We start from the raw sequence: 18,579 nt of genomic DNA, 5'->3' as shown, positions 1-18,579 counted from the left end.
TTTCAGCAATAAGTAGAAATTTTATGTCCTACCAATTTTATCTGTCAGTTAGTGCAAAATGCCTGCTATCTTTCATGCAGCAAAATATTCAAGGACTAAAATTAATTAATAACTTATCTGCATTGATGAATTAGTCATCCAACCCAGTTGGCATAATCTGCCTCTATAATCATCATATGACCACTGGTATAGATGTGTTAAGTGTTACAGGATTTAGGTTAGCATCTCACTTTTGTAGAGCAGAAAAGGAGGAAGGGAAATTGTTGCATTCACCATGTATTGACATGAACTTAAGAACATAGTCATTCATAAATTTTGCCTAGAGCAGCATATGAAAGCATTTGTGACAGAATTAGAATTCACTAATAAATTTTTCATAATAGTGAGTGCATGCCAAATATCTGCAGGTAAATTTAATATGTTGATAAATCACCTTGCAGCTTCACTGGGCTATTTAACAGAAAAAATATATGGTGGTTGTGTGTGATTTTAATGTAGATTTTCTTAAAAATCTTCCAATAAGAATTACTAAGGTCAATAACACCAACACTCAACTTAATTCCTACTATAAACTTCCCAAATAGGGGGTAGATAATTGCACACAAACAGCAATGGACAATACCTTAATAGACAGGTCTAATGAATAAAATTATAGGCCTATTATGAAAACAATAATCAGTGGGGTCTCAGAATATAACACGCAGTTCCCTTTTATAAATTTTTACACTGAAGAGGCAAAGAAACTGGTATGCATGCTTATTACCATGTAGAGCCCCCAAGAGCATGCAGAGGTGCCACAACATGACGTGGCATGGACTGGACTAATGTCAGAATTAGTGCTTGAGGGAATCGACATCATGAATCCTGCAGGGCTATCCATAAATCTGTAAGAGAACGAGGGGGTGAAGATAACTTCTGAACGGCATGTTGCAGGGCCTCCCAGATATGCTCAATAATGTTCATGTTTAGGGAGTTTGGTGGGCAGCAGAATTCTTGAAACTCAGAAGAATGTTCCTGGGGCCACTCTGGAGCAATTCTGGACATGTGAGCTGTCACGTTGTCCTGCTGGAAATGCCCAAACCCATTGGAATTCACAGTGGACATGAATGGATGCAGGTGATCAGACAGGATGCTTATGTACATGTCACCTGTCAGAGTCATATCTATACATATCAGGGGTCCCATATGACTCCAGCTGCACACTCCCCACACCATTTCAGAGCCCTGCCAGCTTGAACAGTCCCCTGATGACATGCAGGATCCATGGATTCATGAGGTTTTCTCCATACCATACATGACCATCCGCGCATACAGTTTGAAACGAGATTGGTTGGTTGTTTTGGGGAAGGAGACCAGACAGCGTGGTCATCGGTCTCATCGGATTAGGGAAGGATGGCGAAGGAAGTCGGCCGTGCCCTTTCAGAGGAACCATCCCGGCATTTGCCTGGAGTGGTTTAGGGAAATCACGGAAAACCTAAATCAGGATGGCCGGACGCGGGATTGAACCGTCGTCCTCCCGAATGCGAGTCCAGTGTCTAACCACTGCGCTACCTTGCTCGGTTGAAACGAGGCTCCTCTGATCAGACAACATGTTTCCAGTCAACAACAGTCCAATATTGGTGCTGATGGGCCCAGGCAAGGCATAAAGCTTTGTGTCAAGCAGTCATCAAAGGTACACAAGTGGGCCTTCAGCTCCAGAAGCCCATATCGATGATGTTTCATTGAATGGTTTGCATGCTGACTCTTGTTGATGGCTCAGCAATGAAATCTGCAGCAATTTGTGGAAGGGTTGCACTTCTGTCACATTGACGATTCTCTTTAGTCGTTGTTGGTCCTGTTCGTGCAGGATCTTTTTCCGGCCACAGCAATGTTGGAGATTTGATGTTTTACCAGATTCCTGATATTCCTGGTACACTCGTGAAATGGTCGTATGGGAAAATACCCTCTTCATTGCTACCTCAGAGATGCTGTGTCCCATCGCTCATGTGCTAACAATAACACCATGCACAAACTCACTTAAATCTTGATAACCTGCCATTGTTGCAGCAGTAACTGATCTAACAACTGCCTGGGACACTTGTTGTCTTAAATAGGCATTGCCTATCACAGCACAGTATTCTGCCTGTTTACACAACTCTGTATTTGATTATGCATGCCTATTCCAGTTTCTTCAGCACTTCAGTGTATATTGAACGGGATAGAAAATCTACTGAATCTGAATTCTAGGAAGTAGTTAGTAAGCCAAAAATTGATCGTTTAAGGACACTTCTCAAAAACATGAAATGGAGTGATGTATACAGAACTTATGGCAAAATGAAACACTTTTATTAATATTGTCCGTAAATTATTTGAAAACTGTTTTCCGTAAAAACTAATCCAGATTAGATCAAAGCCTACAAAGGAGCCATGGAATACTCGAGAAATAAAGGCAGCATGTAAGACAAAAAGGAAACTGTATCTACTCACTAAAAAGAGTTAAAGAGTTCTGATGTTTATGCTGTAGCTCATTACAAGATATACACAAAATATTAAAGCTGGTGAAACAGGCTTCAAATAAGGTGCATCACAAGGAAAAGGTAATTGCATCAGGTAACAAAATAAAGACAATATTGGGTATAGTGAAGGAAGAGATTGGTAGAACCAGCATGAAGAAGACCAGATAGCATGAAGAGTAAATGGTACATTGGTAATAGATGTGTTCAGTGTTGCAAAACTTTTTAACAAATGTTTTATAACTGTTACTGAAAGGATGGTGTCATCAGGTTTAGTAGGAGATGTAATATCTCAGATCAGACATTACAAATAACTTCAGTAATATGAATATGACTTTCACCAAACAGTAGAAGAAATACAATATTTCAATGCCTGTGTTATTCTGCGTATTCACAGACGCATGCTTAATGACGTATGGAAGTTTGGGTCTGGCTGTCAGCACGAATAGCCAAATGGTGAGGTGACTGCTCGCGGTAAGCGAGTCCCGGTCTGGCACAAATTTTCATTGTCGTCCTTCCATTCTACAGATGATGGTAGTCCTTATTCGCAACTGTGAATTCATTTGATGAGTAGAAGAAATGTCCACCATAAAATTTTTAAAATCAAAAAGCACTGTTGGTTACAATAAAAATCAACAAAGTTATTTAAAGAGTGTGCTTCTGAGTTTAGCAACATTTTAAGTTAGCATTGTAACTAGTCATTTATCATTGAAATATTATGTGGATGGTTGAAATATGTTCAAGTTAAGCTTTCAGCTAGGAAAGCAGATATATAAATACCATCAAATTTACATACATTTTCATTTTTGCCATAATTCTTGAAAATATTGGAAAATTACCCTCTGACAACACACAATACATAGTTAAAGTCACATTTGAATTTCTAAAGGACTCTGATATTGACAAGTAAACCTACCCAAGGGATACACTTCAATTTTAATTGGCTTTGAATATGCTGTAGTGCAGAGCAAAATAAGAGACAAGTATTTTTTGTAGGTGCCTGTATGGCCATTAAGAAAAACATCCTTGAAAAAAATTGGGTTTAATATTTATGAATGAATACTGTTGAAACGACAACAGATATAAAGAACAAACGTCAAAAAAAAGTTGTATCATTTTTTATTTACATTACAATAGTGCAACTAGATTTGTTGAAACAGTGATATTTTTTTGGAAATATGAAGTACAAATTGCTGAATATGGGACAAGAAATGAAAAGTTGTTAGGTATTTCCAAGTATGTATTAGATAAATTTCAAATTGCCGTGGACAAATCAAAACCAATACATCATCTAGATGTAAAGAGATGGGCTTTACAAGTGAGGAATGATGTTAATTTATCACAGTGTTTGTTCAAGGCTTCCTCAAAATGGATGCATAATTTTAAAGTAAAACACCAGATTGTATCAAGGAAAATTGATAAATTCATCACTCAAGTGCAAATAGCAAATAAAGAAAAATTGAGGGGAAAAGTTTAAGAATTTGTGGAGGCAGTAAAATTAAAAATTGCAATGATTGGAAAGGCCAGAGTGTATAATTCTGACCACTCATATTTCAGTTTTGAACTGCATGCAAGACAAACATTATCCTTCAGACAAATGTCAAAAGTCAGAATTTCTAGCAGAATCCCTGAATGCCTTATCACACAGTTATACAATACAGCCCATTATACCTGCAAGCAGACATTTAATCTTCTCATTGAATAAACTTTAAAAAAAGATGGCAACAGTGACCTGAAAGTTGGAAAATATTTACACAAAGTAGATAATATCCTTGTGTTCGCATTTATGTTTGGTAAATTTACATCAGAGTTCATAAGGAAGTGGTTTGAACAAATTTATATACCTAATGCAAATGAAAAATCAGTCTTGTGTCTAGATTCGTAGGCTGTACAAAAGGAAAAAAATTAAACACCATTGATAAACATGGAAACGAGGTGAATATTTTAGTGATTCCTGCAGGAACAACCAGCATGATTAAGCCATTAGACATCTATACATTTCAGCAGTGGAAAATTTTCTGAAACATTATTCAGGTTAATTATACTGTATAATTACAATATTAACTTGCATTTAAGAAAGAATATTCTAAAAATTCAATCCCTCATTCATATTCAGTTTTCTTCAACCTTTTCAAATATGCACTGTACAGGAGTGGTTACATTGAAAAGAAATCGTGTAAATGTGAGACATCTGTTCACTTTTGCTTTAAAAACTGTGATCCTGCTTGTGACTCCTATTATGAAATTGCACTTGTCTCGTACCTTTGGTGTTGAAAAAGTCCATTCAGCCTCCCTTACTCCCTCCCTGATTTGTTTGTAGGTAATGTCTTCAAAGGAGAAGTAATTGTGCCCTGCTCATCACTGTGGACGCCACCTCCCTCTACACTAGCATCCCTAATGCCCAAGGCTATACTGCTATTGAACACTACCTCTCCCAACACCCAACGGATTCCAATCCAAGAACCTCCTTCCTAGTCGCCATGACCAACTATATCCTCATCCACAACTACTTCTCCTGTGAAGGCATTACCTACAAACAAACCTGGGGTACATCTATGGGCACCCGCATGGCACCGCCCTATGCCAACCTATTCCTGGACCATCTAGAGGAATCCTTCCTAAACACCCAGAATCCTAAACCCCCATCTGCGGATGAGGGGAGGAATGGATTTCAGAAAAAAAATTACTTTTTTCACAAACCTAAGTGTACAGTTGTAATGTACATTAAAAACCATAGGAATTTCATTTGAAATTTTTTTCTTGTATGTGTTGCCATTTCAGTGGTATTCATTCAGAAATATTAAACTCAATTTCTTTCCAGGGAGTGTTTCACACCCTTAATGACCTTATGGGCACATAAAGAAAAAGAAATGTGTGTGTCTTATTTTGCTCTACGCTACGACATATTCAAATTCAATCAAAAGTTTAAGTGTATCCATTGGGTAGGTTTACTGGTCAGTATCAGAACCCTTTAGAAATCTGAACTCTGACTAACCGTGTTGTCAGATGGTTAAGAAGCTGATTGTTTGTTACCTTTTCTGAAATTTAGCTTTAGGTGTTAGAAGGCAATCTACACATACAGTGAGAATGTATTTAATTCATTAGACTATCAATTACAGGTTACTGCTATATTTTGTGATCTGTTAAAGGCATTTAGTTGTGTAGATCACAGTATCCTTTCAAGTAAATTAGAATATTACATTGTAATAGGATATTCTGCAAAATGGGTCAGATTGTATATATCTGACAGGAAACCGTGAGTGTCACCAGGAAAGAGACAAATATTATAATTTTCATGGACATTAATAAATGGTTTGTAGACAATTCATTGTCACTAAAAAACACACTACATGCACTGTAGAACTTGTAACAGGTTTCATACCAGGATATGGCCAAAATACAATGACAAACAGATAGAAGAAGTTGGCGGTGTTAAATTCTTGGGCTTACAGTTTGATGATACATTGAAGTAGTAGGAGCATACCACAGAACAGCTGAAGTCGCTAAACTAACCTCTATTAGGAATGTGAATTTTGTCAGACATAAGTGACAAAAATAAAAAAGCTAGCATACTATGCTTACTTTCATTTCATAAAGTCATATGGTATTATTTTAAGGGGTAACTCATCAAATCAAGCTTAAGTATTCCAGGTGCAAAAATGTTTAATAAGAATTATTTGTGGTGTGAACGCAAGAACATCCTCAGAGACCCGTGTAGGGAACAAGGGATACTAACTACTGTCTCCCAATATATTTATTCCTTCATGAAACTTGGCATTAAAAATATATCTCTTCTTCAAACCAACAGCTCAGTTCATGGAACCAATACTAGAAATAAGAATAATCCTCATAAACATTTAAAGACACCTAAGTATTCAGTAACACATGTCACAAATTTGCCATCAACAATAAAAAGTTTAACTACATATAAAGTTCATTTTAAGAAGCATCTAAAATGATATATTGATGTCCAACTCCTCCTACTCCATTGATGAATTTCATAGCAGATCCAACTAATGAGTATATGTTACTAATAATATTAAATTATGTGAGTATTATGTACAATCTGATTTCTGTATTAATCTAGTGTGGTAATCCTATCATTATAAATAAGTGTTGTAAAATGATTTTTATATTTGGTGATGTATGTCTACAATAGCCTAAAAATTATCAGTTGCCCTCAGTATACTGAAGATTTACATTTTTGTGACAAATTATGTACCACATATTAAATAAAATATTTTTAAGTTATTCTTGACTTATTCTACATTCACGAGATGACCATTTCACATGGGATCTGTGGAAGGTACATTAGCATATTTGTTGTTCTTTGTAAATATTTATTTTATATTCTTGTTTTTTTGACATGTTTCTCATCCTGGAGGACGTCCTATTGTTGATCTGTTGAAATGAAAAGTACATATAATCTAATCTAAAATACAGTACATATATCTGACTTATCAGTAACAAAAATATTTTTCGCACATGTTGACTTTATATTCTGGTCCTTGTTCTATTGGCCAGGTCCTCAAACATGAATCAGTCTTGAAGGACTGATACATGTTTGAGCACCTTACAGTACTGTTTGAATGGGTTAGTGTAGTTTGATTGTTGCTATCTCTTACGTTATGATATAATTTCTACTTTTTTCTTCGTGATATCTTTATCCCATTAGTCAGCCACCCAGATGGCCTGTAAGTACCAATATTTTGTTTTAAACATTGTAATGGAAAACAGCTTTCAAAGAGAATGAGAAATTTGTCGAGAAAAGCACTATATTTATTACCAGTATTATCAACACAGTAAATATCCTGCCATTCTTGTTCTTTGCTGAGGTTTAAAAAAGTCTTTGTTGCTGTTTGTTAACATTTCTAAATAGTGTGTAACTATATGAGTGAAGAATGAAAAAACATGTTGGTTATAGGTGTGGTACTGTTGCCCTGCACTCTGGTTGGAAAGGAAACAGTCTGCATCAGGTGCTGTGTGTTTAAATCTAATATCATTTCCTTTCTTGCACAATCTGTTACAAAATTAATATTAAAGTCACAACATACAACTAATTTTTGATACTTTCCATAAAGTGAACCAACAACTTTCCCTAGATTGTACAGAAATGTCCTTGAAATCAGAGTTAAGGGGCCCATAGGTAATGAATGACAAGTGAAAGCATAGTTTCACTGAATTCAATTGCTCTTGCACAACATTCAATGACCTATTGAGTTCAGTACTTTTATAAGCCAATAGGTTCAAATGAATACCATTTTTCACTTCCATTCTGCAAAGAGCTCTATGAAAAAAGCTAGGTAATCTATATCCTGGCCTAGGAAGCCTCAAATTGTCACATTGTTGAAGTGTTGCTCTGACATACCAATACTGTCTGTCAAATCAGCAAACAGTTCACTAACTTTATCTCTAATACCTCTAATTTCTTGATTACTGATACCTGATCTTTTTTGAAGGTTGGACCCTTTGTTAGAGAGATGTCCCTTAAGCAAAGTACATATCAGGTGGCTCCAGACTAAAAAAAAAGATGCAAGTCCAACACCATTTACTACAAGAATTTTCCTATGAGTGGTTCCACCACATGCTACTACACGATCACCTGAAAGCTTTGCCAATGTCCCCTTCCCATACTGATTGAGGTGCTGGGTGTGCATATGATGCCCAGTCTATCAATAGACTCAACTAACACCACTGAAATGTGAGCTACACCTTCCATCATCAGTGTCTTCTCAAGCCCCATGTTAATATGCCTAACAGTTGTATCAATATGAGACTGATCATGACACTAAAACAGCTGAATGAGTTGCAGATTTGTGCCATCAGTTTGAGTAAATATCTTTCCATGTCACCACCTGTGTCATACACCCCGACCCAATCAAGATTATTCCTAGCTCCATCCACAATCACTATCTTATCCTCTTTAGCAAAATTTCTGCATAACTCCCATATGTTACAAGTCACCTGAACCAATAATGCACTAGGCTTTACAATGTTGACGACCTGTTACTCACTCCCCCAAAACTTCCTGCATTTGCTGTCCTACACCTCTGCCATGAGAAGTACATAACAGCAGAACCTCCTCCTTTCTGTCTGAATTTATAACTGACTTGGGTTTCTTAACTGTTGAGGTCTGCTGCATGTTTCCTGCACCTACAGCTACAGAAGACTGCTCTACATCTTCATCTACATCTACATACATACTCTGCAAGCCAGCATATGGTGCATGGCCGAAGGTTCCCTGTACCACTGCTAGTCATTTTCTTTCCTGTTCCACTCACAAGGGAAAAACAACTGTCTGTATGCCTCCATGTGAGCCCTAATTCTTTGTATCTTATCTTTATGGTCCTTATGCACAATGTATGTTGGTGACAGTAGGTTCATTCTGCAGTCAGCTTCAAACGCTGGTTCTCTAAGTTTTCTCAATAGTATTCCTTGAAAAGAACGTCAACTTCTCTCTAGGGATTTCCATTTGAGTTCCCGAAGCATCACTGTAACACTTGCATGTTATACGAACCTCCCAGTAACAAATCTAGCAGCCTACCTCTGAATTGCTTTGATGTCTTCCTGTAATCTGACCTGGTGTGGATCACAAACACTTGACCACTACTCAAAAATAGGTTGCACTAGTGTCCTATATGTGGTCTCCTTTACAGATGAACCACACTTTCCTAAAATTCTCCCAGTTAACCAAAGTCAGTCATTCTTCCCAGCCATAATCCACACATGCTTGTTCAATTTTGTACCGCTTTGTAACGTTATTTACAGATATTTAAACAACATGACTTTATCAAACAGGACACTGCTATTGCTGTATCTGAACATTAAGTGTTTGTTTTTCTACTCATCTGCAAAACTTACGTTTTTATATATTTAAAGCCAGCTGCCATTCATCACATAAACTAGAAATTTTATCTGTGTTGTCTTGTATCATCCTGCAGTCACTCATTTTTGACACCATAGCACGATCAGCAAACAACCATAGATAGATGCCCACCCTGTCCACCAGATCATTTATGTTTGTAGAAAGTAGTAGCAGCTGTATCACACTTTCATGGGGCTCTCCTGACAGTACCCTTGACTTTGATGAGCACTTGCCATTGAGGGCAAAAATACTGGGTTCTATTACTTAAGTCTATGAGTGACTTACATATCTGGGAACCTATTCTGTATGATCATACCTTCATTAACAGCCTGCAGTGGGGTACTGTGTCAAATGCATTATGGAGATCTAGAAATATGTAATCTGCTTGTTGCTGTTCATCCATAGTTTGCAGAACATCACATGAGAAAAGGGCAAGCTGAGATTCACATGAGCTGTGCTTTCTAAAACTGTTATGATTCTTAGACATAAGCTTTTCAGTCCCTAGAATATTTATTATATTCAAATTGAGAATATGTTCTAAAATTCTGCAGCAAACCAACGTTAAGGATATTGTTCTATAATTTTGAGGGTCCATTCTTTTACCCATCTTATATAAGAGCCACCTGAACTTTCTTCCGATCACTTGGGACTTTGCACTTTATGAGAGATTCACAATAAATGCAAATTAAATAAGGGGCAAGTGAATTGGGATTCCATCTGTTTGTTTTTAACTCTTTCAATTGTTTATCTATGTCAGGAATGCTTATTACTATGTCGTCCATATGCCAGGAATGCTTATTACTATGTCGTCCATACGGGACTCAGTACAATGGTCAAATGATGGCATTTTTGTACAATTCTCCTGTGTGAGCAATTTCTTAAACATGGAATTTAACATTTTGTCTTAAGTTTTGATATCTTCACTGCCACACCAGATTGGTCGTCGAGCAAGTGGATAGAAGCCTTAGACCCACTTCGTGATTGATGATGGTAGTTGTTATATGCTGCACGCATAGATCTTTTCACAGAGCCACGAATCTCCACCAATTTTTGGAAGGCATCATTTGTGTGTTCTCTTTCAAATCGAGAGTGCCACAACCTTTGCTTCCCCAGCACTTTCCGCCGGCCGAAGTGGCCGTGCGGTTAAAGGCGCTGCAGTCTGGAACCGCAAGACCGCTACGGTCGCAGGTTCGAATCCTGCCTCGGGCATGGATGTTTGTGATGTCCTTAGGTTAGTTAGGTTTAACTAGTTCTAAGTTCTAGGGGACTAATGACCTCAGCAGTTGAGTCCCATAGTGCTCAGAGCCATTTGATTTGAACCCCAGCACTTTCCAAATTCTGTTGCTAAACCACGGTGGAACTTTTCTGTCCTTAATCCATTTACCAGACAAATATTTGTCCAGAGCTCAATTTACAATTTGTTTAACCCTTTCAGACCTGAATTTTTCTAGAGGAAGGAAAATTTTTCTGTATGTGGTAATACTCTTAGGTGATTTTTTAAATGATTTTATATGCAAGATTTATGCAAAAATATGTACCCATCGCCGGCCGGGGTGGCCGAGCAGTTCTAGGTGCTACAGCCTGGAAACGCATGACCGCTACGGTTGCAGGTTTGAATCCTGCCTCGGGCATGGATGTGTGTGATGTCCTTAGGCTAGTTAGGTTTAAGTGGTTCTAAGTTCTAGAGGACTGATGACCTCAGAAGTGAAGTCCCATAGTGCTCAGAGCCATTTGAACCATGTACCCATCTTCAAAACATATTTTGTAAACTTGGCTTCATTTTATGGACTAAAATAACTAATTATGAAAAATTCTCTATTTTAATGAGTAATAACATGATCATTTAATAATTATCGTACAAAATAACAATAATGATTTTCAATTAAACAGGAGAATATAGCGAACTAACCACATCTGTTTATTCTAGTTGTCATGAACTGCTGCGCACTGCTGTATTGACTTGCTGATATTTTTGTAGTGATGTCCAAAATTTGGCACCACTTGCATATGATGAAAATACTGAACATTCACAAATGTGTACCTCAGGTTTCCATTGGCAAAAACTACTTCTGTTGCAGTGGAGACACAGTAAAAGTTAATGTACACAATTATAGCCAGAGGGTCTGAAATGCCCCATAATTCCTCTATTTCCATCATACTGGAACTAAATGATTGCAAATTCATTGTGCAAGTGAGGAACGAACAACTGGTTATCTGCTCTTTCTAGCGGAGACATTAAACACTTAACAGTTGGTCAGATCTATTAGTGATACACCATGTGAAACAGTCCGAATATATCATTCTACTAGCAACCTTTGTACCAGCTTTCAGCTCCCAAACCCCCTTCTCCCTCTTCATCCTATCTAGTTCCTCTCATGATTTTCTAATTGCACCAGAAGAGCACAGATTAATCTGCAGCCACTGGTACACTCAGTGAAAACTGAATGCTACAAGTGAGTGAGCTTTCCTGAAGGTTTTTTTCACTTACTTCCCAAGAAACATTGGTTGAAAACTGTTAAAATTATGAGCTGACTACAATGTACAAACAAATTTATCAGTACTTAGTTTTCAGATCCACTACAACCACTATTTGCTTGCCACAAAATGTGAACACACACAACTGAGAGACTTTGATGCAAGACATAAACACACTCACATATAACAGACCTTTCGAAACAATAACATTACAGGATAGTCAAAGATGAATGTAAATCCACTAATAAATTACTTTTAGAACAAATATTATCACAAACAATTGTGTAAAAAAACTATTTGAAATGTAAACTATTTAAAATACTGGAGAGTGATTTGAATATTGTTCTGTCAACTGTACATCACACTGAAGACACTCCATGATATGATGGCTTTTGCCAGTAGTCCTGTCTCTGATGGGATAGTATAAGCCTCTGATGGAATTGGAGTAGGATGTGCTGGGCAAGTGTACCAGACAGCTCTTGAACTTGGGTCTTGCATGGTGATATGATGCAGGTGTGCCACAGCTGAGAGTGGGTATGGCATAATATAATGACCTGTAGATGGGGTAGGTGGCAGGTACCACTTTGGGAGTGATGGGAAGGATGGTGGGTAGGATATTTCCCATTTGTGAGTACAATGATAAATATTTGAACCCCTGTTGAAGGATATGTCTACCTTTGAAGGTGTTAACCAAAATGGGAATTGCAGGTGTAAAATGCTTTTATATCTTAATGTCTATGTTCATTACTGTAACTTATTTTGTATTTATGTGCAAGGTCATGAAGATGAAACCTACAGCCTCAAAATTGGTCACAAATGAATGAAAAACAATAAAAACAGCTAGTTGGAGATAAAATAGTAACAAAATAATAATAGCAAAAAATTAAATAGCTATTTAGCAGCTGCTGTCAGCAATTCTTGCATAATTATGAAAGCAAAAATGTTATACTTCTGGTTGTTGTAATAGTAATTAATAGTAACTATGTATATACAATTAAGACCGTATATTTTGGAAATAGACATATCAGGAAATTAATACTTACAATTACATAGTCATTTTAATATGACATAGTGTGTTAATATATGTTGTTTCTGGATTGCTTGCACAGTCTTCAGCATAATGGAATTAAAGTACTGAATTTCACAGGTAAAACTAATCAGCAAACAAATGTCTGCAAACAGTCCAAAGACATCTTGGCAGGAATCAGATGCAGTGAGCCTTTTGAAAGATTCTCCTCCATTACGTGTTGTGGAAACACAGAAGAAGAAAAGCAAAAAAACGCATTCACCATCTTCCACAGTTCCAGAGATCTTTGAAGAACAAAAAAGGTTGAGAGATAAAGATTGTGTTGCTGTTGCCGGGCACCGCATACCAATCTCTCTTCCTCCAGTGTACCTGTCTCCAGAGACAAAGGGATTCAAGTAAGATCTTTTTCATAACCATATCCTATTTTCTAATTTTTTAACAAAGTTAATCAGTGATTCATACTGGTAAAGTTTAGTCTAGAATTTTAAAAACACTGATGACCTTATAATGAATAGTATATCTACATTTGTCATAACTAGTTAATTTTCTACAGCAAAAGTTCACAGGTTTGAAGTGATGAGTCTATGTAACTGTGATTACTGACCAATATAGAAAAGTTTTTGTTTTTTGTGTGCCTCTCAACAATTCAACATTTCTACTATTCAGTCAGTAGTTCTCCTTTACTCCTAAATTATTTAAATTCTGCCACAACTTTCCTTGTTATATTTGAACAAGATGTTTTTTAGCCAACTGGTACCTGAACACATCATTTAATATTTTTTCATAATCTTTATGATCTATGAAATGCTTTGATGATTTCTCAGTGATGCATTTTAACTTAGCCAGAGGAAAAGGGAGCTTGAGGAAAATGGATTTTATATGTTTAATATCAGCACTCAAGAAGTGTTCAATTTCTGTTATTGTAGAAGTTAGTTATTTCCTTCTTTTACAATAACATGTTAAAAAGTGGCAATTAACAGGACTCTGGCGAAGCTGCAGTAGAGCCAAAAAGCCGATAGGGGCAATAAAAGCCTGATTCAAAAATGGAGCAAGCCTTTGAAAAAAAGGAAAGAAAGACAAAAAGAACATACAACAATTTGCTACTCTGAATACAGGACACTAGGAAAATAGGAAGCATTGTTGATGTGACGGACAGGAGGCAACTACATGTGCTTACTGTCAGAAACAAAATAGAATTGAGAAGGGCAAAAGAATTCTGAAAAAGTTTTATAGTTTATCATAAAAATGTAGAAGGAAAGAGAAATGAAAAAGGGTGGTAGTGAAATAAATATTGTATGGAAAGTCCTGGCAGAATGTAAATAATTTTTGAGTAAAAGTAACAACTACCAAAACTGAAGATGTTGCAGCATCAAGATTGAGAACTTTGCTAACTTTCAGACAAATCCTTTTTTGATCTACAGTACACACACACACACACACACACACACACACACACACACACACACACACACACATGATAAAACAATGACAATAATAATAATGAACTGTACAGCTACATTGTTTTATGTGCATGTTGAAGATTGAAGACTCAGTGGTATTGAAAAATTGACTAAATGAAGAAATAAAGAGGGCAGTGTGCTATAATTATAGAGGACAAAATTGTAATAAAATGAATTACATTGAAAACGTGTACGGTAGTTTAAAACTTTAATCTGGGCTCAGGTTTAATTCTTCCTCTGGTGTTAATCTACAAAGCATTTTCTTTTGCCTTTTCATTTCTGTGTGTCGCAAATCAGTTACATTCAAGTCAGGTGATACTCCAACATTTTCTGCTGCCTTGCAACTTTCACATAATAGTAACCCAAATAATTCTCAATGTATTTAATTCTTCTACTAGACTCTTAATATTGGCACTTTCATCATCTGTTGTGGCTTCCCTTGTTTGAAGCAGCATGTTAAGTATGTTTATTGCAACTAATGCTTTGTACAACATTGAAGACATCAAGATATATTGAAATGATTTCAAATAAGCTACTTCTGTGTTCCCTGTTGTTCTGTATGTGCCTCCACAGTCAAAATTAGAAGCAAGTTCAGCTGACCTTTGTAATACTGGCAAATGTTTAGCAAGTGGATGCTCAGAGTTTATCTGTGCAGACCATCTTGTTTCTGATAGCCTGTGAAGGTTGTTGTTGTTGTGGTCTTCAGTCCTGAGACTGGTTTGATGCAGCTCTCCATGCTACTCTATCCTGTGCAAGCTTCTTCATCTCCCAGTACCTACTGCAACCTACATCCTTCTGAATCTGCTTAGTGTATTCATCTCTTGGTCTCCCACTACGATTTTTACCCTCCACGCTGCCCTCCAATGCTAAATTTGTGATCCCTTGATGCCTCAAAACATGTCCTACCAACCGATCCCTTCTTCTGGTCAAATTGTGCCACAAACTTCTCTTCTCCCCAATCCTATTTAATACCTCCTCATTAGTTACGTGATCTACCCACCTTATCTTCAGCATTCTTCTGTAGCACCACATTTCGAAAGCTTCTATTCTCTTCTTGTCCAAACTGGTTATCGTCCATGTTTCACTTCCATACATGGCTACGCTCCATACAAATACTTTCAGAAACGACTTCCTGACACTTAAATCTATACTCGATGTTAACAAATTTCTCTTCTTCAGAAACGCTTTCCTTGCCATTGCCAGTCTACATTTTATGTCCTCTCTACTTCGACCATCATCAGTTATTTTGCTCCCCAAATAGCAAAACTCCTTTACTACTTTAAGTGTCTCATTTCCTAATCTAATACCCTCAGCATCACCCGATTTAATTTGACGACATTCCATTATCCTCGTTTTGTTTTTGTTGATGTTCATCTTATATCCTCCTTTCAAGACACTGTCCATTCCGTTCAACTGCTCTTCCAAGTCCTTTGCTGTCTCTGACAGAATTACAATGTCATCGGCGAACCTCAAAGTTTTTACTTCTTCTCCATGAATTTTAATACCTACTCCGAATTTTTCTTTTGTTTCCTTTACTGCTTGCTCAATATACAGATTGAATAACATCGGGGAGAGGCTACAACCCTGTCTCACTCCTTTCCCAACCACTGCTTCCCTTTCATGCCCCTCGACTCTTATAACTGCCATCTGGTTTCTGTACAAATTGTAAATAGCCTTTCGCTCCCTGTATTTTACCCCTGCCACCTTCAGAATTTGAAAGAGAGTATTCCAGTTAACGTTGTCAAAAGCTTTCTCTAAGTCTACAAATGCTAGAAACGTAGGTTTGCCTTTTCTTAATCTTTCTTCTAAGATAAGTCGTAAGGTTAGTATTGCCTCACGTGTTCCAACATTTCTACGGAATCCAAACTGATCTTCCCCGAGGTTCGCTTCTACCAGTTTTTCCATTCGTCTGTAAAGAATTCGCGTTAGTATTTTGCAGCTGTGACTTATTAAACTGATAGTTCGGTAATTTTCACATCTGTCAACACCTGCTTTCTTTGGTATTGGAATTATTATATTCTTCTTGAAGTCTGTGGGTATTTCGCCTGTCTCATACATCTTTCTCACCAGATGGTAGAGTTTTGTCATGACTGGCTCTCCCAAGACCATCAGTAGTTCTAATGGAATGTTGTCTACTCCCGGGGCCTTGTTTCTACTCAGGTCTTTCAGTGCTCTGTCAAACTCTTCACACAGTATCTTATCTCCCATTTCATCTTCATCTACATCCTCTTCCATTTCCATAATACTGTCCTCAAGTACATCGCCCTTGTATAAACCCTCTATATACTCCTTCCACCTTTCTGCCTTCCCTTCTTTGCTTAGAACTGGGTTGCCATCTGAGCTCTTGATATTCATACAAGTGGTTCTCTTCTCTCCAAAGGTCTCTTTAATTTTCCTGTAGGCAGTATCTATCTTGCCCCTAGTGAGACAAGCCTCTACATCCTTACATTTGTCCTCTAGCCATCCCTGCTTAGCCATTTTGCACTTTCTGTCGATCTCATTTTTGAGACGTTTGTATTCCCTTTTGCCTGCTTCATTTACTGCATTTTTATATTTTCTCCTTTCATCAATTAAATTCAGTATTTCTTCTGTTACTCAAGGATTTCTATTGGCCCTCGTCTTTTTGCCTACTTGATCCTCTGCTGCCTTCACTACTTCATCCCTCAAAGCTACCCATTCTTCTTCTACTGTATTTCTTTCCCCCATTCCTGTCAATTGTTCCCTTATGCTCTCCCTGAAACTCTCTACAACCTCTGGTTCTTTCAGTTTATCCAGGTCCCATCTCCTTAAATTCCCACCTTTTTGCAGTTTCTTCAGTTTCAATCTGCAGTTCATAACCAATAGATTGTGGTCAGAATCCACATCTGCCCCTGGAAATGTCTTACAATTTAAAACCTGGTTCCTAAATCTCTGTCTTACCATTATATAATCTCTCTGATACCTATTAGTATCTCCAGGATTCTTCCAGGTATACAACCTTCTTTTATGATTCTTGAACCAAGTGTTAGCTATGATTAAGTTATGCTCGGTGCAAAATTCTACAAGGCGGCTTCCTCTTTCATTTCTTCCCCCCAATCCATATTCACCTACTATGTTTCCTTCTCTCCCTTTTCCTACTGACGAATTCCAGTCACCCATGACTATTAAATTTTCGTCTCCCTTCACTACCTGAATAATTTCTTTTATCTCGTCATACATTTCATCTATTTCTTCATCATCTGCAGAGCTAGTTGGCATATAAACTTGTACTACTGTAGTAGGCATGGGCTTTGTGTCTATCTTGGCCACAATAATGCGTTCACTATGCTGTTTGTAGTAGCTGACCCGCACTCCTATTTTTTTATTCATTATTAAACCTACTCCAGCATTACCCCTATTTGATTTTGTATTTATAACCCTGTAATCACCTGACCAAAAGTCTTGTTCCTCCTGCCACCAAACTTCACTAATTCCCACTATATCTAACTTTAACCTATCCATTTCCCTTTTTAAATTTTCTAACCTATCTGCCCGATTAAGGGATCTGACATTCCACGCTCCGATCCGTAGAATGCCAGTTTTATTTCTCCTGATAACGACGTCCTCTTGAGTAGTCCCCGCCCGGAGATCCGAATGGGGGACTATTTTACCTCCGGAATATTTTACCCAAGAGGACGCCATCATCATTTAATCATACAGTAAAGCTGCATGTCCTCAGGAAAAATTACGGCTGTAGTTTCCCCTTGCTTTCAGCCGTTCGCAGTACCAGCACAGCAAGGCCGTTTTGGTTAATGTTACAAGGCCAGATCAGTCAATCATCCAGACTGTTGCCCCTGCAACTACTGAAAAGGCTGCTGCCCCTCTTCAGGAACCACATGTTTGTCTGGCCTCTCAACAGATACCCCTCCGTTGTGGTTGCACCTACGGTACGGCCATCTGTATCGCTGAGGCACGCAAGCCTCCCCACCAACGGCAAGGTCCATGGTTCATGTTGGAGGCCTGTGAAGGTAGAATTCAATTGTACCTGTGAAGGTACAATTCAATATTTTCTTTTAAAACTTTCTCTTTTGGGACTAGAATGAAAAAAGTAATATGTTTTCAAAACAATTTTGTAAAAAATGAGTACATCTGTGCAACTCTCCACAGCATGGGCACCTGGAAAATTTAATGAAAGAACACTGCAAGGACATAAAGTTCCCAACTGATTTTCTTTAATATATGAGCTTGAGCTCCATGTTAGATGCCACTTACATAGCTTCCATTGTCATAACACTACCCACA

At 37.6% G+C, this 18,579-nt stretch overlaps 1 protein-coding gene across 3 annotated transcripts in view; it reads left to right on the top strand.

Moving 5' to 3' along the window:
• Positions 1-18,579, top strand: part of LOC126252871 (tetratricopeptide repeat protein 17) — a 319,229-nt gene that overhangs the window by 156,906 nt on the left and 143,744 nt on the right. For all 3 annotated transcript variants that reach the window (XR_007545864.1, XM_049953825.1, XM_049953827.1), the window contains exon 9: positions 12,980-13,254. Coding sequence is in view for 2 of the 3 variants with exons in the window: in XM_049953825.1 (XP_049809782.1) it covers positions 12,980-13,254 (275 nt within the window). In the remaining variant the exon portion in view is untranslated. The remainder of the gene's footprint in view (positions 1-12,979; positions 13,255-18,579) is intronic.

The sequence above is a fragment of the Schistocerca nitens genome, chromosome 4 (genome assembly GCF_023898315.1).
Source record: "Schistocerca nitens isolate TAMUIC-IGC-003100 chromosome 4, iqSchNite1.1, whole genome shotgun sequence".
In the NCBI taxonomy this organism is placed as follows: domain Eukaryota; kingdom Metazoa; phylum Arthropoda; class Insecta; order Orthoptera; family Acrididae; genus Schistocerca; species Schistocerca nitens.
Note: the sequence above shows the minus strand (reverse complement) of the source record. Positions and strands in the feature narration are given on the sequence as shown.